Source organism: Bubalus kerabau, chromosome X (assembly GCF_029407905.1).
Source record: "Bubalus kerabau isolate K-KA32 ecotype Philippines breed swamp buffalo chromosome X, PCC_UOA_SB_1v2, whole genome shotgun sequence".
In the NCBI taxonomy this organism is placed as follows: domain Eukaryota; kingdom Metazoa; phylum Chordata; class Mammalia; order Artiodactyla; family Bovidae; genus Bubalus; species Bubalus kerabau.
The window spans coordinates 4090133-4113549 of NC_073647.1; the positions used below are offsets into that span (position 1 = coordinate 4090133).

The 23417-nt window shown below is 38.1% G+C and overlaps 1 protein-coding gene across 6 annotated transcripts in view; it reads left to right on the forward strand.

Moving 5' to 3' along the window:
* Positions 1–23417, forward strand: part of LOC129640271 (dedicator of cytokinesis protein 11) — a 223093-nt gene that overhangs the window by 131487 nt on the left and 68189 nt on the right. For 5 of the 6 annotated variants that reach the window (XM_055565486.1, XM_055565485.1, XM_055565481.1 and 2 more), the window contains 7 exons: positions 2918–3029; positions 3535–3573; positions 5594–5772; positions 12720–12836; positions 14532–14607; positions 15463–15572; positions 17496–17607. In XM_055565486.1, the coding sequence (XP_055421461.1) occupies positions 2918–3029; positions 3535–3573; positions 5594–5772; positions 12720–12836; positions 14532–14607; positions 15463–15572; positions 17496–17607 (745 nt within the window). The remainder of the gene's footprint in view (positions 1–2917; positions 3030–3534; positions 3574–5593; positions 5773–12719; positions 12837–14531; positions 14608–15462; positions 15573–17495; positions 17608–23417) is intronic. The other variant, XM_055565482.1, reaches the window with a different exon arrangement.

Here is a 23417-nt window from a genome sequence, read left to right on the forward strand (position 1 = left end):
TCTGTGACATTTCTATATACTAATAACAAACTATCAACAAGATTAAGAAAACAATTCCATTTACAATTGCATCCAAAAGAATAAAATACCTAGGAATAAATTTAACCAAGGAGGTGAAAGACCTGTACACTGAAACTATAAGACATTGATGAAAGAAACTGAAGAAGTCACAAATACATGGAAATATTCCATATTCATGGATTGGAAGAATTAATATTGTTAAAATGCTCATACTACCCAAAGTGGTTTACAGATTCAGTGTATTCCCTATCAAAATTCCAGTGGCATATTTCACAGAGCTATTAATAGAACAAATAATTCTAAAATTGGTATGAAACCACAAAAGATGCTGAATAGCCAAAAATAGGAAGAACAAAACTAGAGGTTTCATGCTCACTGATTTCAAACTATACTAAAGATATATTAATCAAGACAGCATGGTACTAGCGTAAGAACAGATACACAGGTCAAGAGAACAAAACTGAGAACCCAGAGATATACCTACACATATGCATGTGCTTAGTCGCTCACTCGTGTCTGACTTTTTGCAACCCCATGGACTGCAGCCCCCCAGGATCCTCTGTCCGTGGGCATTCCCCAGGCAAGAATACTAGAGTGGGTTGCCATGCCCTCCTCCAGAGGATCTTCCCAACCCAGGGATCGAACCCAGGTCTCCTGCTTTGCAGGCATATTTTTTACCATCTAAGCCACCAGGAAAGCCATACCCACACATATACAACAAAGGAGCAAAGAACATACAATGCAGGAAAAGTCTCTTCAATAAATGACATTGGGAAAACTGGATAACCATATACAAAAGAATGAAACTACACCATTATCTTACATCATAAAGAAAAGTTGACTCAAAATGCAGCAAAGACTTGAATGTAAGACCTGAAATCATAAAATTTCTAGAAGAAAGTGTAGGCAGTAGCCTCACTGATATCCATCTTAGAGGTGTTTTTGTGGATCTGATTCCAAAGGCAAGGGAAATAAAAGCAAAAATAAGCAAATGGGACTACATCAAACCAAAAATCTTCCACACAGTGATGGAAATCATCAAAAAGAGAGGACAGCCTACTGAATAGGAGAAGATATTTGCAAATCATATATCCATCATGGATTAATACAACTCAACAACAATAAAAACCACCTGATTTAAAAATGGGAAGAAGATCTGAATAGACATTTTTCTAAAGAAGACATAAAGATGGCCAACAGCACTTGGAAAGATGTTCAACATCACTGATCATTCAGTTCAGTTCAGTTCAGTCGCTCAGTCGTGTCCAACTCTTTGCAACCCCATGAATCGCAGCACGCCAGGCCTCCCTGTCCATCACCAACTCCCGGAGTTCACTGAGACTCATGTCCATCGAGTCAGTGATACCATCCAGCCATCTCATCCTCTGTCATCCCCTTCTCCTCCTGCCCCCAATCCCTCCCAGCATCAGAGTCTTTTCCAATGAGTCAACTCTTCGCATGAGGTGGCCAAAGTACTGGAGTTTCAGCTTCAGCATCATTCCTTCCAAAGAAATCCCAGGGCTGATGTCCTTCAGAATGGACTGGTTGGATCCAACACCACAGTTCAAAAGCATCAATTCTTCGGCGCTCAGCCTTCTTCACAGTCCAACTCTCACAGCCATACATGACCACGGGAAAAACCATAGCCTTGACTAGATGGACCTTTGTTGGCAAAGTAATGTCTGATCATTAGGGAAATGCAAATCAAAACCACAGTGAGATAGCACCTTACAAACTGTTAGAATAGCTATTATTGAAAAGAAGAAAGAAATGTTGGAGAGGATGTGGAGAAATTGGAACCCTTGTACACTGAAGGACTGTTAATTGGCGTAGCCACAGTGGAAAACAGTATGGAGATTCCTGAAAAATTAAGAATAGAACTACCATATGACTCAACTTTCCCACTTCTGGGTATCTATTCAAAGAACATGAAAACACTAATTCAAAATTATATGCACCCCTATGTTTATTTTACTGTGGCATTATTTAGAGTAGCCAAGATATGGAAGTAACCTAAATGGCCATCAGTGGATATATGTATAATAGAATACTACTCAGATGTAAAAAGAATGGAATCCTGCCATTTTACAATGTGGACAGACCTTAAAGGTATTATGCTAAGTGAAATAACTCAGACAAATACCATATGATTTCACTCATAGGTGGAGTGTAAAAAAAGTGAACGGAAAAACCAAAAACAAACTCATCGATACCGAGAACAGATTAGTGGTTACCAGAGGGGAAGACTTTGGCGGGGGGGGGGGGGCGGGGGGGGTGGAGGTGGGCGCAATGGTGAAGATGGTGTGAACTGTTTGGTGATGATGGATGGTAACTAGGCTTGTGGTGGTGATCACGTTGTAGTATATACAGATGTCAAATCATGATGTTGTGTATCTGAAACTTACATAATTAAAAAAAAATCCAATTTCCCAATTGCCAGCCAATGAGCAGCCTTACAAGCAGGCCTTTTTAAGGAAAGTAGTCTTGAGCCTGCATTGTTGACTCTTTACTGCACAGGTCACATTTCAAGGTATACCTAAAATACTAAACACTTCTGTTTTGAAAATTAATGCTCTGTATTTAATTATTTTAGAATATGTGTGCTCAGTTGCTCAGTCATGTCCAACTCTTTGAGATCCTATGAACTATAGCCCACCAGGCTCCTCTGTCCATGGGATTCTCCAGACAAGAATTCTGGAGTGGGTTGCCATTTCCTCCTCCAGGGGATCTTCCCAATCCAGGGATCGAACCCACTTCTCTTGTGTCTCCTGCATTGGCAGGCGGGTTCTTTACCACTAGAGCCACCTGGGAAGCCCATTAAAATTTAATATTTTAAATTATTAAAATAGTAAATGCCTACTATATAGGAGTTCATGTATAATTTCTTTGTGCTTAGGTTCTGGCTGAATACAAGTTTGAATTTCTGCAAACAATTTGCAATCATGAACATTATATTCCTCTGAATTTGCCAATGGCTTTTGCCAAACCTAAACTTCAGCGAGTTCAAGGTATGTATTTCTGTTTTCCATCATTTGGAATTGTGTTTTCATTTTTTTTTGCTAGCGCTAGTATAGTATGTTTTCTAGTTAAACCAGTGATTCTAGAGGTAATCTCAGAATTGTTACTATCTGAAGAATAATAACAGTTCGTTAATGGTACTCTGCATTTCCTTCATAGCGTCAGTGGTAGTATTCATAGTGCGAAGAAATTCCATGTGTTACATAGATTGCTGCTTAAACACAGACATCAGATACTAATAAAATTGCTCTCTGTAGTACTGTTTGGATTCTTATATGAGACTGAATTTTGAAAAAAACATAAATGCACTTCTGCTGAATGGAATCTCAGAAGAGAATTATAAAAGCAGAATAAAATAGTTATATGTATGTATGAAATTTATGAAATGCCTTCAGTTATCTCCATTGCTAGTTTTATTGACTGCTTTGTTGTGTAGCACTATTCTTATGTTACTATGTTTTTTATTTGTCCCTTTTCTTTTCATATATTAATTAGATTTTTTTTCATTTGCGGTGGACCGTTTGACTTCAGTAGGTAGGTTTAACTCGGTTCACTCTAAAGTAGTTTGCTGTTTTTAAAAACAATTGATTTCATGAATGGCTAAGATGGATGGGGGCCTTGTTTGCTTTTCAGATCCTCCCTAGCCAAGATGAGGCTTTATTTAATGCATCCAGAAAACCTAGGAGGCAGTGTATTTGATAACTCTGAAAACCAGCTTGAGTAATATTCCAGTATATATGTGCACACTATTGATACTGTGTATAAAGTAGATAACTAATGAGAAGCTACTGAATAGCTTAGGGAACACTGCTCAGTGCTCTGTGGCAACCTAAATGGGAAGGAAATCCAAAACAGAGGGGATATATGTATAGCTGATTCACTTTGGTGTACTGCTGCTAAGTTACTTCAGTCGTGTCCGACTCTGTGCGACCCCATAGACGGCAGCCCACCAGGCTCCCCCGTCCCTGGGATTCTCCAGGCAAGAACACTGGAGTGGGTTGCCATTGCCTTCTCCAACTTTGGTGTACAGTAGAAACTAACACAACATTGTAAAGCAACCTATGCTCCAATAAAATTATTTTTTTGAATAAAGAAAACAAATAAGCTTCGATGTTGATTGCTAGAAGAATCAACTTTAAAACACCATCCTCAGAAAACATGTTTTGGCCCACCTTGGGGACTGATGGGTATCTTTTTTTCAAGTGTATGTCATCTCTCCCAAGCTCGCCTCCCTTCTCTCTGACCCTGTTTAATACTTCTTGGCCACAGTTTTTGAAGGTGTGGATGAAACTACCTTATTGGTTTTCTTCAAATCCCTCAAGTGAAAAAACCTTACTGCCATTGTACAGTCGACCCAGATAAGGCAACCTGAGTTAGTCTGTACTGACCCTTGTGCAGAGAAAGTGATGGTGAGTCACAAAAGACCATGACCAATGGCAGAAAGAACACCAGCTGTCTTGGTCTCTCGGGGAGTAGAGACCACTGCTGAGCAGTGGTTTTAGTGATTGAATGGCTGCCAGTGAAAATGGAGAAAAATATTAAAAAACCCAACCACCCCTATTCAACCATTCCCTTATTATAATAGAGTCTGAGCATGTATAGCTCAGATACTTTCCCCATCATTTATTGATAGCTTGAGGAATTCAGGGAAAGGAAGGGGTGAGGATTTAGGATTAAATCTGATTTAGCATTTATTAAATCCTAGTTGAATATATAGCATCCTATTAAGTTTTAAAGAGACTAGAAAAGAAACAGAAAACATATCCTTCAGCTTTGTGGCCTCACTAAAATTAAAGGGTAGGGGAAAGGAAATAAAGATAGCAGAAGTTTCCTGTAGAAATGCCTGTACTCGGTCACAACTCCTTCTGAGAAGTTATAAGGCAAGTCCCAACCAGGATATTAGCAGCTGGGATTTAAAGTGGATGGAGGATCTAAAAGGAAGTGAAGAAAAGAGCTGGAAGTGGTAATTTTATGAAATAAAAGATTTGTATTTGTGTAATGAATTTGAGTGAGATGAGGATGTTTTTCTTACCATTCTTGTACTCTATTGAATTGGGGCCAATATGTAACATTTAGTAAAACATTCGATAGTTTATACTGTTATAATGATGCAGTTGTCTAGTTTCTCTTTCTGCTTCACAAATATAAACAGATGAGTGAATCAAGTGTTGTTTAGAAGTACTCCATTTTTTAGTTGTAACTAAATCTCTTCAGATACGAAGAAATGTGTTAAAACATTGCCAAATATAGTATTCTTTCATTCTAGGTTTTATCCTAAGATTTGAAAAGCATCTAGAAAAAAAAAGAATTCTAGGAACTACTTTACCAACTGAAATTGTCATTAAGGCTATCATCTGGCCCCAATGACGAGTGCTTGTATCTTGTAAAATTTTGCATGCTTATTCCATATGATAAAATATTGTTCATATTTGTTTACAATAAAAATATAGCTCTTGCTAGCATGATCACATATTACTAAGTAATATAGTACTTTAATGTTAAAGTGATCTTTGAATAGTTTTATAAATGAGTTTTAAATTTCATTGTACTGCAGATTCAAATCTTGAATACAGTTTATCAGATGAGTATTGCAAGCATCACTTCTTGGTTGGTCTGCTTCTGAGGGAAACCTCCATTGCTCTTCAAGACAATTATGAGATCAGATATACAGCTATCTCTGTCATAAAGAATCTTTTGATAAAACATGCATTTGACACTAGATACCAGCACAAGGTAAGGATGTTTGTATCATCACCAGTATCACATTAGCTAGTTTCTATAAGAGTTTACATTGAAGATGAAGTTTTCAGTAAGAAAAATAACATGAGCATTGAGTAATTTATTTTTACAATAATGTTTTGTTTCTATTTCAAATGATTATTGTTGTTTAGTCACTAAATAACCAGGCTCCTGTCCGTGGGATTTCCAAGGCAAAAATACTGTAGTGAGTTGCCATTTATTTCTCCAGGGGATCTTCCCCACCCAGAGATTGAACCCATGTCTCCTGCATTGGCAGACAGATTCTTTACTGCAGAACCATCAGGAAAGCCCTTAGGTTTTAAAAATACTGTTCAGTTAACTGTTGAAGAAAAACACTGGTTTTTCAAATCATGTCTAAAGAACGACATAACTCCTTCATGATTTGTTGCATAAACTGATTAGAATTAAAAAAAAAAACACATGGTTATAGCCCTGTGTATACTTTTAAATACCCATATATCCTTAAATATATCTCCCTAGATAAATGCTATTATTATTAAGTGATTAATAATAAGACATATTAAGTATGTCAAATATAAAACATATAATATGAAGTTTATCTTCTAACTGAAAAAAATATATGCATGGCTATAAATCTTACATATACTACACAGTGTCTACATGTGAAGACCATAGCTATAGCCACTATTTGCTACACCTTTAACATATATGAAGATAAAGGGTATATTCAAACCCTATGGGTTGCAAAAACAGATGGCAAATTGTATTGAATTTAGAATAACCTAACTTACTTACAAAGGCAAAATGGTTGTCTGAGGAGGCCTTACAAATAGTTATGAAAAGAAGAGAAGTGAAAGGCAAAGGAGAAAAGGACAGATATACTTATTTGAATGCAGAGTTCCAAAGAATAGAAAGGAGAGATGAGACAGCCTTACTCAGCGATCAATGCAAAGAAATAGAGGAAAACAATAGAATGGAAGGACTAGAGATCTCTTCAAGAAAATTAGAGATACCAAGGGAACATTTCATGCAAAGATGGGCTCAATAAAGGACAGAAATGGTATGGACCTAACAGAAGCAGAAGATATTAAGAAGAGGTGGCAAGAATACAGAGGAGCACTGTACAAAAAAGAGCTTCACAACCCAGATAATCCAATGTTGTGATCACTCACCTAGAGCCAGACATCCTGGAATGTGAAGTCAAGTGGGCCTTAGGAAGCATCACTGAGAACGAAGCTAGTGAAGGTGATGGAATTCCAGTTGAGCTATTTCAAATCCTAAAAGATGATGCTGTGAAAGTGCTGCACTGAACATGCCAGCAAATTTGGAAAGCTCAGCAGTGGCCACAGGACTGGAAAAGGTCAGTTTTCATTCCAACCCCAAAGAATGCTCAAACTACCGCACCATTGCATTCATCTTACATGCTAGCAAAGTAATGCTCAAAATTCTCTAAGCCAGGCTTCAGCAGTACATGAACCGTGAATTTCCAGATGTTCAAGCTGGATTCAGAAAAAGCAGAGGGAAAAAAAAGCAGAGATCAAATTGCAAATATCCCTTGGATCATTGAAAAAGCAAGAGAGTTCCAGAAAAACATCTACTTCTGCTTTATTGACTATGCCACAGCCTTTGACCGTGTGGATCACAGCAAACTGGAAAATTCTTAAAGAGATGGGAATACCAGACCACCTGACCTGCCTCCTGAGAAATCTGTATGCAGGTCAAGAAGCAACAGTTAGAACTAGACATGGAACAACAGACTGGTTCCAAATAGAGAAAGGAGTATGTCAAGGCTGTATATTGTCACCCTGCTTATTTAACTTATATGAAGAGTACATCATGAGAAATGCTGGGCTGGAAGAAGCACAAGCTGGAATCAAGATTTCCAGGAGAAATATCAATAATCTCAGATATGCAGATGACACCTCCCTTATGGTAGAAAGTGAAGAACTAAAGAGTCTCTTGATGAAAGTGAAAGAGGAGGTTAAAAAGTTGGCTTAAAACTCAACCTTCAGAAAACTAAGATTGTGGCATCTGGTCCCATCACTTCACGGCAAATAGATGGGGAAACGGTGGCTGACCTTAGTTTTGGGGGTTCCAAAATCACTGCAGATGGTGACTTCAGCCATGGAATTAAAAGACTCTTGCTCCTTGGAATAAAAGTTATGACCAACCTAGACAGCTTATTAAAAAGCAGAGACATTACTTTGCCAACAAAGGTCCGTCTGGTCAACACTATGGTTTTTCCAGTGGTCATGTATGGATGTGAGAGTTGGACTATAAAGAAAGATGAGCGCCAAAGAATTGATGCTTTTGAACTCTGGTTTTGGAGAACACTCGAGAGTGCCTTGGACTGCAAAGAGATCCAACCAGTCCATCCTAAAGGAAATCAGTCCTGAGTGTTTATTGAAAGGACCGATGCTGAAGATGAAAGTCCAATACTTTGGCCACCTAATGCCAAGAACTGACTCATTTGCAAAGACCTTGATGGTGGGAAAGATTGAAGGTGGGTGGAGAAGGGGATGACAGAGGATGAGATGGTTGGATGGCATCACCAACTCGATGGACATGAGTTTGCGTTAACTCCAGGAGTTGGTGATGGACAGGGAGGCCTGCCGTGTTGCAGTTCATGGGGTTGCAAAGAGTCAGATGTGACTGAGTGACTGAACTGACTGACTGACTGAACTTACTTACTTGGTACCAGATAGCTCAAGGTAATATCATATTGTTTCATAATAATTTGTTCCTTCATTTTTACATTCAAATTTAAATAAAGTCATTATATCATTTATTTTGTGATTACTTTGGAAAGCTGACTTGGAGATGGGTTTTATTGTTTTCCTATAGTATTCCTATTTGTCCTTAAAAAAAATAAGCCTGCCAGCTATATCCAATTATATTTCTTTAATTACAAAGATTTGTTTTACTTGCAAATTTTGCTAGTTTTCATGTAATTCTAGCCTAAACTAGATTTAAATGCCTTAGCTTTAAGATGTTATTATGTAGTGTGGTTTGCATTGTTTTTTCACATTATAATAACATACTCACATTTCGTGTGGTCTACGCTATTATGCATCGCTTTCTTTTTTGTGAATGTTGGTGTTGACCTAACGTAAATTAACCAGTATAATGTATCAAATGAAAAGATACCTTAAAGCCTTCCATTCCAACCAAGCTTCGTCAAATCTGTAAAAGTGCCAGTTACTGCTGGGGTCTGTTTGTGCCTACTAGTAGTGGGGAAAAGGGTCTTATGCAATGTGAAGGAAAATGTCTTTAGCTGTGATTTCAAAGAATTTGTGGGTAAAGTACAAAATGAACTTCCTGTTCTTGAAGCAGGAAGTTGTCTTTTTTCCCCTTGTGTCTTCAGAGGAAAGTGAAAGAAAAGGGGATTTCACTAGTGCCTTACCTAGAGGTAGAATTTAAAATATTTTATATCACATATTTGTACTTTATTAACTTAAAAATTCTGAGAACAGTATATGTACACACATGCACACACACGCCACTATTGTTATCTGTAAATAACACTGCCTGTTTGAGTATTTGATGTTTTATAGTTTCTGGCTTACATTTCGTTCTTTAATCCATTTTGAGTTTATTTTTGTATTTGGCGTTCGGAAGTGTTCTAATTTCATTCTTTTGCATGTAGCTGTCCAGTTTTCCCAGCACCACTTATTGAATAGGCTGTCTTTTCTCCATTGTATATTCTTGCCTCCTTTGTCAAAGATAAGGTGCCCACAGATGCATGGGTTTTCTTTGAGGTTTTAGACTATGGGACACATTGAAATACCCACCACATTACCCTTTCAGGGATTTCTAAAGCCCCTTCTTTGTCCAAAATCTTCTGACAGGTTTTAATTGAGTATAGGATTCTCCCCAATAAAACTTTGTTTCATGGGCCTGCTCACCCAGAGCTTCAATTCCTTTCTGTGTTTGATCCAAAGAGCTCACAGTTGGCCTGAGTAAGAGGTCATTTGTCAAATACATTCACTTAAAACATGTTCACCATTAAGAATGATGCCAAGGTGAGGGCAGAGGGGAGCTTTATACACCCATAATTTCCATCTGGTTTCCCAAATAAAAATACAGTCAAGAAAAAATGCTTCCTGGGGAAAGGCTGCGTTGAGACCACTTGTCCTAGTATCCCACCCAGGCCTGGACTCCAACCATGTTGCCACTCCTCAGCCTTTCTTCTAATGACATTATGGAGATGTCACTGGTCCCTGTTACATGCTACTCTTAAACTGCTTTGGGAGCTCTCCTTATTTGCTATACATACCATGAGATATCTTTCCTGCTCAGACCAGAATGTTCAAAATCTAACATTTATTCTGGGGTGTCTATCAGTTCCTGTACTCACCGCAAATGGTACTGACAACTGAAGAATTGCAATTTCTACTTGGACTGTCGGCATTCCTTTTTTCCTTTTTTAAAATAATAAGCTGCATACATGGTAAAAAAAAAAAATCAAAATGCCTCTCTCTCATTCCTTACCTCTATGCCTCAATTCTTCTCTCTAGAAGCAACTACTGTTTGTCAGTTTCTTATATAAGTTTCTACTTTATTCATGCACAAGCCTACACACACACACACACACACACACACACAGATATATAAAATAGAAGCCATTACGTATTTTTTCACTTAACAATATATTCTGAAGATTAGATCTATATTTTTAAAAAATCTGCATAGTATGCTATCATATGAATACACCTTATTTTATTTGTCTAATCTGTCTTCTGTTAATAGATTCTTAGATGGTTTTCTGTCTTTTGTGCAAACAAACTTTTAATGTGTTTGCCCTGACTGCATGTGTTTTACCTGTGTTCCTGTTCACCTAAGAAGGGTGTAGTATCTCCTTCCCTAGTAATCACTATCTGAACTGAAATGAAATCCCATCTAGAAGCTATAATATTAAGAATCATAGCTAAAATTTATTGAGGACTCAGTATATGCCAGACACTATATTAAATATTAGCTCACATGGATTTATATTACTGTTATTATCCTCATGTTAGTAAAGAGAAAACTATGGTTAAGTGATTTGATCACAATCAAGTCACTAGTAACAGGAGCGCTGGGATTCATGTGTATCTAAAATTCAAAATCTGTGCTCCTAGACTATACTGCCTCTCAAATATTAAGTCAGTGCAGTTCAGTTCAGTTGCTCAGTCGTGTCCGACTCTTTGCGACACCATGAACTGCAGCATGCCAGGTCTCCCTGTCCATCACCAACTCCCGGAGTTTACTCAAACTCATGTCCATTGAGTAAGTGATTCCATCCAACCATCTCATCCTCTGTTGTCCCCTTCTCCTCCTGCCTGCAATCTTTCCCAGCATCAGGGTCTTTTCAAATGAGTCAGTTCTTGGCATCAGGTGGCTCAAGTATTGGAGTTTCAGCTTCAGCATCAGTCCTTCCAATGAACATTCAGGACTGATCTCCTTTAGGATGGACTGGTTGGATCTCCTTGCTGTCCAAGGGACTCTCAAGAGTCTTCTCCAACACCACAGTTCAAAAGTATCAATTCTTCGGCACTCAGCTTTCTTGATAGTCCAACTCTCACATCCATACATGACTACTGGAAAAACCATAATAGAACACTGGAAAATTAGAGAACTGCCGAGAAATGGTGATGATGGTATAAACTCTTGAAATCAAAGCCATATGAAAAATAAAATAATAACAGCTACTTAGCTTTGTGAAGAGTGAATTAAGACAATTCGTGATGTGTCCCCAGATATTTAAAGGGTTACTGTATAAAGTAGAAGTGGACTTACTCTTTGTAGATCCAAAAGGCTGAACTCTATCTAGCAGGTAGAACAGCTTAAGGACTTTTCTAACAGAACCTCCGAAAGTGCTGAAGTGTTTAAGAAGTTTAAAAACTAGGCATCTGTCAAAGATGCAGGTGCAGGTTGCTCTTGTCTTGATCAGGAAGTTGAACTAGATCAGTAGTTCTCAAACCTCTGTGCACAACCATCTAGGGAAAATTCCTGGGACCCAGCCCAGACCTACTGAACCAGAATCTCCTAGTGATAGAGACATTCTTGATTGGGGTTATATGTTAGCACATATATGTTATATATTAAGAGTTCCTGAAATTCGCAAGAGAAGTACAAATGGTCGATTAACATATGAAAAATTGTTCAGTTTCAAGAATAAAGGCAAATTAAAGGAACTAAGAGATACTTTAGACCGGAATTCTGTTGGTTAACCATTGTACCCTAGATGCCTTATATAAGTCTCCCAATGTGCTGACATATGGAGGGCAGCTCATGTGCCATCACCACCGTTTTTGCTGATTTGAATGATTATAAACATCTGACAAGGACTATAGCTGAGAAAAGCAGTACATAAATTAGTATAAGAGGTACCACATTAATTAAGACTACCGGTGTCCAGGTTTACTTGGATATTTACAAAGATATCAATCTCCCATGTTGTGTAATTGATTTAGAGGGCCAAGATCACATTATTTTAATTGCAGCTTGAGTCAAAGCAAAACTTATTTTTGGAAGGAATGTTTTGTTACTTCTTCCATCTATTCATTCATTCAGTTAATGTATAGTGACCATATCCTGTGTGCCTAGGCACAGAGGATGAAGCAGTGAACAAGACAGAGGTGATTCTTGCTCTTATCATACTCAACCCTCACCGGAGTTAAAGGACAGGACTAATACAATCTGCTTTATAAGTCAACTGCTATTTAAAAAAATAAACTTTTGCCTTTTATGTAGTGATGTTTGAGGGATGTGATTTGACTATCTTGTATATAAATCCAAATACCAACAAAGTTCTCTGGTAATTAGTTTTGAGACTATGAGTATAAATACACTCATGCTTCATTGATTTGTTATGGATATTAGGTCACTTTTAGTCTTTAAACAGATAGATGGAGCCAACTTTATTTGTAATATATACATATTATATATCTATTAAGCTTTTGATAATTATTTTGCAGAACCAACAAGCCAAAATAGCACAGTTGTACCTGCCATTTGTTGGACTGCTTTTGGAAAATATACAGCGATTAGCAGGTCGAGATACATTGTATTCTTGTGCAGCCATGCCTAATTCTGTAAGTAGTCATGTGTTTCTGTTGGCATTTTATCCTGTTTATTGACTGCATTTGGAACTAGGGTCATATGCTGTATGGTCTCAATAGTTCACCTTTTACAACATTTTAAATTTATACTTTTTCCTGTAGCAGTACTTCTCAAATCTTAATGTGCATATAGATCATCTGGGGAATTAAGATAAATTCTAATGAAGTAGCCCTGGGGTGGAATTTGAGATTATACTTTTCAAACAAACTTTTGGCTCTTTCTGGTCTAAGGACCATACTTTGAGTAATGAGGTCCAAGGGAACACCAAGAATCCCTTGTGCTCAGTGTGTTGTTTTTAAGATTTGCTGCTGTTATTTGCCTTCATCTATTTATTCACCTGGAAAACTGATCAAAACATTCACTTTCCAAAATGTTAGGCTCCAGGCCTTAAACTATATTCCTTCACCTCTCCCTCCCTTTGACAGTCTTGTTTCAGCACTTCTGGTGAGTGGCTTTTAACTCATCATGGGCGGTCTGTGTTTTCTTTCTCCCCTTAAAATCTTAGAGTTGCAGGGAACATTGGAGATGATCAGTCTCCCACTTGGCAAAAACAACCTTTAGCCATAGTTGTATTTAAACTTTCCTTCTTGCATTTGATCTACATGATTTTCTATCCACTTGTCCTGGTTTTGCCTTTAGAGGTACACAGAGCACATCCACTTCTACCTCCACACAGTACCCCTTCATACATGTCCCTTCTAAATGTTTCTCCAGACCAGCTAGCTCCACTTCATCATTTGTTGTTTCAAACCCTTTACATTCTCGGTTACAATCTTCCAGACATGCTCCATTTGACCAGTCACCATTTTAAAATGTGGTGTGTACTTTATAGTTTGCCCAGTAGGGTGAATAGCTCCTGCCCTACCCCCACTCCATGCTCTGTATGGCCAAAGATCCCCATCACATGTTCAGTAGCTGAGTGGGTGGCAGGAAAAACTGTGTTCCTCACAGCTTCCTTTGGAAATTCCCCATAATAAATGTCTGCAGATTTGTCAAGCCTGCCCCGGGTTCCTGAGAAAGCTGCTTTTAAGCCTCACTGAGGGCTTGATTGCCTGTAGCTCCCAATTATGTAAATCAGCTAAATGCAGATGCTGCATCACCTACCTGGTGTCAAGCGAGTGTCAACCGAGCCTTTCTTCACAGTCACTCATGCTTATGTTCACTCCACAACATTCAACACTGATATGTGGAAATATTTCACTTACCTGTTCTTTCTTTTGCAGCTCAAGTTCATGTAGGGCCTCTGGTCACACCTCTCCTTCTAGTACTGCCTTTGGTTCAAGGAGGAGAATGGAACCATGTTCAGACCACACGAGTTGCAGCTTTTACCAGCCACCTAGAGTTGTATCACTTTGCCAGAGGTCATAGTTATAACAGTATACTCGGATCCATTTTTATTTTTTTTTATTTTTTTAAACTTATTTTAGATTTTTTTTAATATTTTATTTTATTTTTAAACTTTACATAACTGTATTAGTTTTGCCAAATATCAAAATGAATCCGCCACAGGTAAGAGAAGTCACCTAAATACCAGTACTGATACCTGATTTAGACTTTCGCAGTGAGCTTTGTTTAAAATTGGGGTACCCTTTCATTCTGATAATTCTGATTTCTTATCCTAGTGTACAAATTTGTTTAAGTGACAGAGATATCACATTGTGTTACAGGCATCCAGGGATGAGTTTGCATGTGGCTTCACTTCACCTACAAATAGAGGGAGTCTGAGCACTGACAAAGACACTGGTAATTAAGTCCTTCCTTTAAAGATTATACATGGTATGGCTATCTAGAAATGTACCCTATACTTTTCTATATTTTTTGAAATATTTCATGATAAAACTATATATAGCATGATCTCTACCAAAGTTTAATTAAAATCTGACTCACAATTTGTGCCATGTTTCTTTGCTTAGGTTTCCTTGTTTCAGGTTATAGAAAAAAGTAGCTTAGTATACTAAGAAAATGGAGGATAATGAGAAAAACACTAGTTTCCCAATCCTCTTATCTGTCTCCAGTCTTGGACAAGAGACTTCCCTTTTCTGGGCCAAAGTTTCCTTAACTATAAAATTGTCTCATTGTTTGCCTTTATGTTATGACTTCCAAGGAATTTCTTGTAGTTTCATAATGTTAAGTGTTTCGAGGTAAAACAACTTGCTTACACTTTATTTGGCTTCCTATGGTGTTTTAATATAGTATATAAAATTCACATTTTAGATGCCCAAGATCTATTTCTTAAAATATGAAATAGATATTTGGTAAAAGAAATAGGTATTTGGTAAAATTAACCAAAATTACCAAAATTAACCCAGTGCTGAGCCACTTCAGTCATGTCCAATTCTCTGTGAGCCTATGGACTGTAGCCTGCCAGGCTCCTCTGTCCTCCTCCCTCCAGTCAAGAATACTGGAGTGGGCTGCCATGCCCTGTTCCTGGAGATCTTCCCAACCCAGGGATCCAACTTGCATCTCTTATGCCTCCTGCATTGGCAGGCAGGTTTTTAACACTAGCACCACCTGGGAAGCCCAATTAACCCAGTACTTAGTTTTCAAACTATTTTTGACAGTTCCTCCTGTTGCTAACAAGGACTTGGCTTTTTCCAGCTTATGGGTCTTTTCAAAACGGACATGGAATTAAGAGGGAAGATTCAAGAGGTTCCCTCATCCCAGAAGGAGCAACCGGATTTCCAGATCAGGGCAGCACTGGTGAAAATGTAAGACCCTAAAATATATAGGTTAACCCTGGTGATGTTTTAACTATGACAGTCTTTCTTTTTATGTACATAAGGAGCTCTCTACTCTCCTGTAGTCTATACTATATCTATAAAAAGTATCCCATAATGTAGCAGTTCCTTCCTATCCTGGCAGCTGCTACTTGGATATCTTAAAAACTGTTTACAGAGGATAAGGTATTCATCTTTCAGAGTTCTAACTTTGAATCTGTAAACCTGTTCTAGAGAGGGAAGGTTCAAATTTAAAATGCCTAATATACCCTTATCACTTAAATCACTCCCTGGCAGGATTAATTCAGCTTTTTATTCTTTTCTAAGAATAATAACCTTAACTTGGGATGAAAAAAAAATTAGGTCCCCAGATTGATAATCTCAACATCCCAGAATCACTTAATCAGAATATACTAACTTTTCCATGAGATTGTTTCAAGCCTAACGTTAAAGTTTGGGATAGGTCATCCTTGAGATAGAGAAACCTCATTTTAGACCAGTAAAGCCTTGTCATGCTGCTACATGAAATCATAGAACCATATAAAATTAGTTAGAAGGGTCCATAAAAATAATAAATTCCAACTCTGAATTTACAAATGAAAACTGGGATTGTGACTTAGGGCAGCCAGACAACTATGGCAGGGCCAGACCTAAACCCAAGTTTTCTAATTTCAGCACTTCTTCTCCTAGATCATGGTGTTCTCACTGTGTATCAGAATCATCTGGGCGACTTTATAAAAAATCACGTGTACACCTGTGGAAGACTCATGTTGATGTATGGCAAAACCAATACAATATTGTAAAGTAATTAGCCTCTAATTAAAATAAATAAATTTAAATTAAAAAATAAATAAATGAATGAAATTCCAAAAAAAATAATACAAATAGAGAGCTGAGCTTCATCCTGTTTCTGTCGGTCTGGGTCCTGCTCATTTGTATTTCTAAGTTCCCAGGTGATGCTGACGCTGCTGGTTGGGAACCATCCACTTGAGAACCACTCTATATAGACTGCCTTGAGTCTTTGCCCATTGTTGTTGTTCATTCGCTAAGTTATATCCAATGCTTTGCTACCCCATGGGCTTTATTTAATCATAAAGTTCTTAGTTCACACCATGTAGAAATAAGACAACAGATACTGTCATGGGTAAGGCACACAAAGGACAAAGAGGTTAATGACTTGCCAGTAGTCACACAGCTAGCAAGCATTCCGAACCTAGATGTTTTGTCCCAAGTAAAAGTTTTTAGTAACTCCTACATTGGAAGTCTATAGCCTCAGCCCAGGTTAGCTCAGCTGAAAGCACTGGTTTCTAACAAGGGTAAATTCTTTAGGACACTGTTATTACTGTATTCATATAAATCCCCGAATAAGTCAGATCTTGTCATGCTTAACTGATATTTAAACAAAAGTCACTAAATAATAGGAACATCACTACTTTGTAGAGGCTCCAATTTTGAAGTATTACTGGGTCCTTCTTAGTAAAATTATCTTGTAATATTATTAAGCTTCCTTTTAAGATGGATTTTTCTGAACTATTATTTAGAAGTTGAATATTAATAAACTCTTAATGAGAGATTCAAGTTAAAAAGTTTAAAATGTAAGTTTCTCCTTGACATAAAGGCTATTTTTCCTAGAATAGTCACATATGATTTAAAACGTTACCTTACTAAAACACAGGACTTAGGGAATGAAACATACACCGTATATTCATGGCCATATTTGATGAAGACTGCAAGATAATTTCCAGTGATATTACTAGGTGCAGTAGCAACAAAGATTCAGCCCATTTACCTTCCAAATGTGGTTATCTGTGACGTGCTTAGAAGTTTCCCTAAACTAAAATGTTACTGAGTTAAAGGCTATGGGAAGCTAAAATACCAGCATTGTTTCACAAAAGCCTTATCTTTGTATTACAGACTCGGCAGAGTTCTACAAGGAGTAGTATATCCCAGTATAACCGATTGGATCAATATGAAATCAGAAGCCTCTTGATGTGCTATTTGTATATAGTAAAAATGATTTCTGAAGGTGAGTTACCAGCATATTAATCATAGACTGCACTCCACCATCACAGGTTCACAAGTTCATGTAACAAATATTTGACCATCATCTGCAGGTAGGACACAGGCACATTACAAACAGAACTTTGAAGACTTTGACCTTAGAATGTTCCTATATTTTAACATATAATAGCCAGGACATGGAAGCAACCTAGATATCCATCAGCAGATGAATGGATAAGAAAGGTATGGTAAATATACACAATGGAGTATTACTTGGCCATTAAAAAGAATACATTTCAATCAGTTCTAATGAGGTGGATGAAACTGGAGCCTATTATACAGAGTGAAGTAAGCCAGAAAGAAAAACACCAATACAGTATACTAACGCATATATATGGAATTTAGAAAGATGGTAACAATAACCCTGTGTATGAGACAGCAAAAGAGACACTGATGTATAGAACAGTCTTATGGACTCTGTTGGAGAGGGAAAGGGTGGGAAGATTTGGGAGAATGGCATTGAAACATGTAAAATATCATGTATGAAACGAGTTGCCAGTCCAGGTTCGATGCACGATACTGGATGCTTGGGGCTGGTGCACTGGGACGACCCAGAGGGATGGTATGGGGAGGGAGGAGGGAGGAGGCTTCAGGATGGGGAACACATGTATACCTGTGGCGGATTTATTTCAATATTTGGCAAAACTAATACAATATTTGAAAGTTTAAAAATAAAATTAAAAAAAAAAAGAATAGATTCATTTCCATCATACAGGTTTGATTCTTTGAAATAATTATTTTTCTTTAAAATTAATTTCTAAAGCTTCCCTTGTGTCTCAGTCAATAAAGAATATGCCTGTAGTGCAAGAGACCGGGTTCGATCCCTGGGTTGGAAAGATCCCCTGGAGAAGGAAATGGCAACCCACTCCAGTATCCTTGCCTGGAAAATCTCATGGACAGAGGAGCCTGGTGGGCTGCAGTCCATGGGGTGGCAAAGAGTTGGGCACGACTGAGTGACTAACATTTACTTACTAAAGTGAGGCAATAGTTTTAGAAGTGCTAGAGTATTTTTTTCATGCACAGCATAGAATGCATTAAATGACCAATGTAAACAGAAGAAAATAACAATAATCAAAAGTCATATTTAACACTGTAGCTTTTATTTGACCCAGGATTTACAAAATCAAACGCAAGGAAAAAGACAGGAAGGGTTCTCTGAGGGTAAGGAATGCTGTCGTTATCTTCACAGGAACATTATACAGATTTGTATGGTGTCAGGTTCTTTTCCAGGCTGTTCTCTTTACCTTGATGTATAATTTTATTATTTATAATTTACCATTTCCTCTTTACCATATATAATAGAATATAAGCAAAGGATTTTCATAAACTGCATGTCCTTTGGAAGTAAAATCAGAAGGTTTTATCTCATTCCAAGTACCACCTTTGTTTACACAATTCCTTCCTCTTTCTTCCTTTTCTACTTTTGCTCAAAAGGAAAAAAAATCATAAAACCACCCCAAAGACCCCCCAAAACAAAACAAACAAAAAACCTAGGGATTTCCCTGTAGCTAAGACGCTGCACTGCAAATGCAGGGGTCCCAGTCAATTTCTGGACAGGGAAGTAGATCCCACATACGACACCTAAGACCCTGTGTGGCCAAATAAATGTTCTTAAAAAAAAAGCAAGCAGACGTGAAGTACATAAAAGCACCCGGGTTTTGACCATCATAATAGAGTAGTTAAATTTTAACTTATTTTCTATTTCATTTTTAGTAAATATTAAACATTTTTTGTAATAATGCAGAATATAAAAACATAAGTTGATAGTTAACTTGCCAGAGAGATTGAAAAACATCAAAAGTTAGATATTAATACTTAATTCTAAAGTACATTAATAAAACAGTTTTAAGTAACTAGAATCTTCAAGCACTTAGAATGTATGATTTACAGTAAAAGTCAAATCATCATATAGTAAATTTTACTTATTTTCTATTTTGTTTTTAGTAAATATTATCTTAAACATTTTTGTAATAATACAGAATATAAAAACATAAAATGAGTTGATAGTTAACTTGCTAGAGAGATTGAAACACATCAGAGCTAGATATGACTAGTTAATTCTAAAATACATTAACAAAAGAGTTTTAAATAAGTAGAATCTTCAAGTACTAACAATGTATGATTTAGAATAAAAGTCAAATAATAATACAGTAAATTTTACCTATTTTCTATGTTTTGTTCTTAGTATTGAACATTTTTTGTAAAAATGCAGGATATAAAAACATAAAATGAGTTGATAGTTAACTTGCTAGAGAGATTGAAACACATCAAAAGCTAGATATGAAGAGTTAATTCTAAAGTACATTAATAAAACAGTTTTAAAAAACTAGAATCTTCAACTACTTAGAATGTATGATTTAGAGTAAAAGTCAAAGATTATTGAGACTATGTTATAAGCTTCCATGTTTTGGGAAAGAAATATGTAAAGGCCAATAATTTTCAACCCTGGTGGTATTTCATTCCAAGAAATAATGGATCAAATTAACAATCATAGCCACAGCTTATTGTTTTTGTCTCCCCACAAGCTAAAAAGTGGGGGAATGTAGAAAGTGACTGCTCTTATGTATGGGCTTTTTTAAAGGGTGATGAAGATATTCTAAAACTGCGGTGATGGTTTTACAAGTTTTTAAATATACCATAAACTACTGTATTGTGCTCTCTTTAAAAGAATGAGTTTAATGGCACATGAATTCACTCAATAACTTGGTTTCTCTAGAGGTTCAAGGATAGAAGGGCAAAGAAAAACTGTAAAGAAAAAAGGAGTTGAATACCACCAGAGCCCAGGGAAAATGAGGGTGGTAGGGGAGGAGAGAAGGAAGGAGGAGAGGGACATGCATTGCTGAGTAGTTCTCCCCTCCTCCACTCCAGTACACATGTGCACACTTGCATACATATGCAAGCGCATGTGCACGTGTGCACACACACTGACAACCCGTGACAAGCCACTGGCTGCTTTATGTTATGCGTAAAACCATAACTGCTTTGTTTCCTGAGGTCTCGTCTTGTAAATGCTGACCTTGCTTGCTATATAGTTGGTCTTTGTTAATGAGGCTTTTCCTTGTTCTGCTCTCGCTTTTTGATTTTTAAAAGCAAATTTTCATAACTAGTATACAGTCTGTGTCACATCTTCTCTTTTGTAATGTAAATCATGCTGTATAGTATCTGTAAAGTCATACTCATTTTATTCTGAAAAATATCTGCTTCTGAATCTTTCTCAGTGTAAGTATTGTAGTTACCTTGTCAAGTCCAGTAAGTATTTTACTGTATATATATTTCAGGGTTGAACTCTTACAGTCCAGGCCTTTTAGGTGTTCTCTTGGCTTTCTTTTTCTTAAGCCTTCTTATTGACTCATAAGGGCTTCCCAGCTGAATCTTTCTCAGTGTAAGTATTGTAGTTACCTTGTCAAGTCCAGTAAGTATTTCACTTTATATGTATTTCAGGGTTGAACTCTTACAGTCCAGGCCTTTTAGGTGTTGTCTTGGCTTTCTTTTTTTTAAGCATTCTTATTGACTCATCAGGGCTCCCCAGGTGGCACCAGTAATAAAGAACTCACCTTCCAGTGCAAGAGTCTAAGAGACTCGATGGATGGGAAGATCCCCAGGAGGAGGGCATGACAACCCACTGCCATATTCTTCTAGAGAATCCCACGTACAGAGGAGCCTGGCAGGCTACAGTCCACAGTGTTGCAAAAACTACGACACAACTAAACCAACTCAGCATGGCACACACGGACTCACAGACACTAGCAGCTTCATTTCAACAAAAAGATGATCATCTCTACACTTTTATATAGAAGTAGAGGGATTCTGAAAACTAAGTCTCTCTCTTTGTAGCTGAATTGTATTAACTGGCAATAAGTCACTGTTTCAAAGTCTTGGTCATTTGCCCAACTTTTTGCCTGTATATTATATTCTGGGAAGTAGAATCAAAGTCAGGAATTATCAGTTACATAGTCTGAATACAAATGTTAAAGTCTGAATTGATAGGAAGACTGTCCTCTTGGAAAAGAAAAGCAGTCTCCTTAAGAGAGTGATGGAGTGATAGCTACTTCCCCCCTTTTCCTAACTGCATCTTGACTTTTCTCTTTATTGAAGACCCCGAAGTGCAAGCCTGAGACTCATCTTGTGGCTTATCAGCATCATGGGCTGCACCTGGAGCTCCATTCGTATCCTTCCTTGCTGTGGACTGTTCACTGCAAGGTGTCTGGCTACTGCTCTCTCTCATTGAAACGTGAAAAACACCAGATGATGGTCTTTGCACAGTAGAGCTTGAAGTATAGTCTAAAGGAAATAGATGTAAAGTGGTGTTTTCATCTCTCCGTGTAAAAGGAGAAAATATGCTTTTGCTGTAGTCAATCATACTTTCCTCTGAAGTTTCAGATAATATTTCAGTAGGTAGGTCTTCTTCTGGAGAAATACTGGAAAGGCTCCAAGGGAAATCAGTCTCAGTTCCAGGGTTTGGTGTGGAGATCCTCTGTGGGGAGGTCCTCTGTGTGAAAATGGATTTGCTTTGTGGACGGCCAAGCCTGGCATCAGGAAGGCTGGAGTCATCTTGAAATCCATACACTGTCTGAGGGCCGAGTGTAGACGCTGAAGGAACAGTGCTAGATGACTTCTGACTGCCACTGCTTATTGTGATAGTCTTAGTGCTGTTAGAGGAAATCTTCTCCTGAGGGCTCTCTGGCACCTCAAAGACGTCCTGACTGTACAATGGAACCTGAAGCTCGGAACTGTGTGGCTGTTTCTTTTTCCCTCTAGCTTTCATCTGTTTGGTTTTTGTTTGTGTTTTCATTTTGAGAGCCACATGCCTCTCAGGTCCAGGCAGAGGGTCCCTGATCGAAATAACTGACTCGCTCTTTTGAGACCCAGGGACGGAGTCATCGTCACTATCAGAAGAACGGCGAGACTGTGGCTGTTTCCTCTTGAGCCTAGCCAAAAGTTGCTTGTTTTCTTCTCTTAATTTATTCCTTTCTGCTGTGAGCTCACCAATAAACTTCAGATTTTGTTGTTGGATATCATAAAATTCTTGCTGTAGTGTATTTCTGTATGTTTCATTTACTGTACAGCGATCACATACTTTCGCATTTAACTGACCTCGCAAGTCATGGATAGTGTCATTCAGGACTCTCTTTTGCTCCATCAATTCTTTAATTCTGGGTATGGAGCCTGTCCTCCTCCCGTCTGACAATCGCTCTTTCCTCAAACTGGTTATCTTCCCCTGAAGTCGGCGTAGCTCTCTGTCATGGAGCTCTTTTAGTGTTAGCCAGGTTTTTTTAAAATCTTCAGAAGACACATCACAGAGACTAACCCTCTGCATTGTATCTTCTTCAGAAGAGCTCTGCCCACGTTCCCTGTCTTCTTGACCCACGTCCCCTGCCTCCATCTTGATTCTCTGACTGGGATTGTCCAATAGTGGAGACAGGCACCACCAAAAAATGGCGGAAGGGCCGTCAACTAGAACTGGGCCGCTGATGGATGGAGAGTTTCACCGCTTTTAAAGACCTGTGAAGTGGTCTCAGGGCACTGGGTGGGCGAGAGGATGGATCACAGATGGCTCAGGGGTGGACAGCAGGACGTAGGTGGGGGGCTGGAACGACATACCAGCCTCCTTTGCCGAGAACAGTGAAGGCACAAGGCAGGGAAGATGGCGCCTTCAAGCCACCCTGTGCCTGACTGGAGACTAGAGAGACCGGAAACGCAGTGACTTCTGGGAAAGCCCCGCTGAGCTGAAGTGCGTCCCAAAATGGGGGGGGGGGGCGGGTCGGAACTTACCCC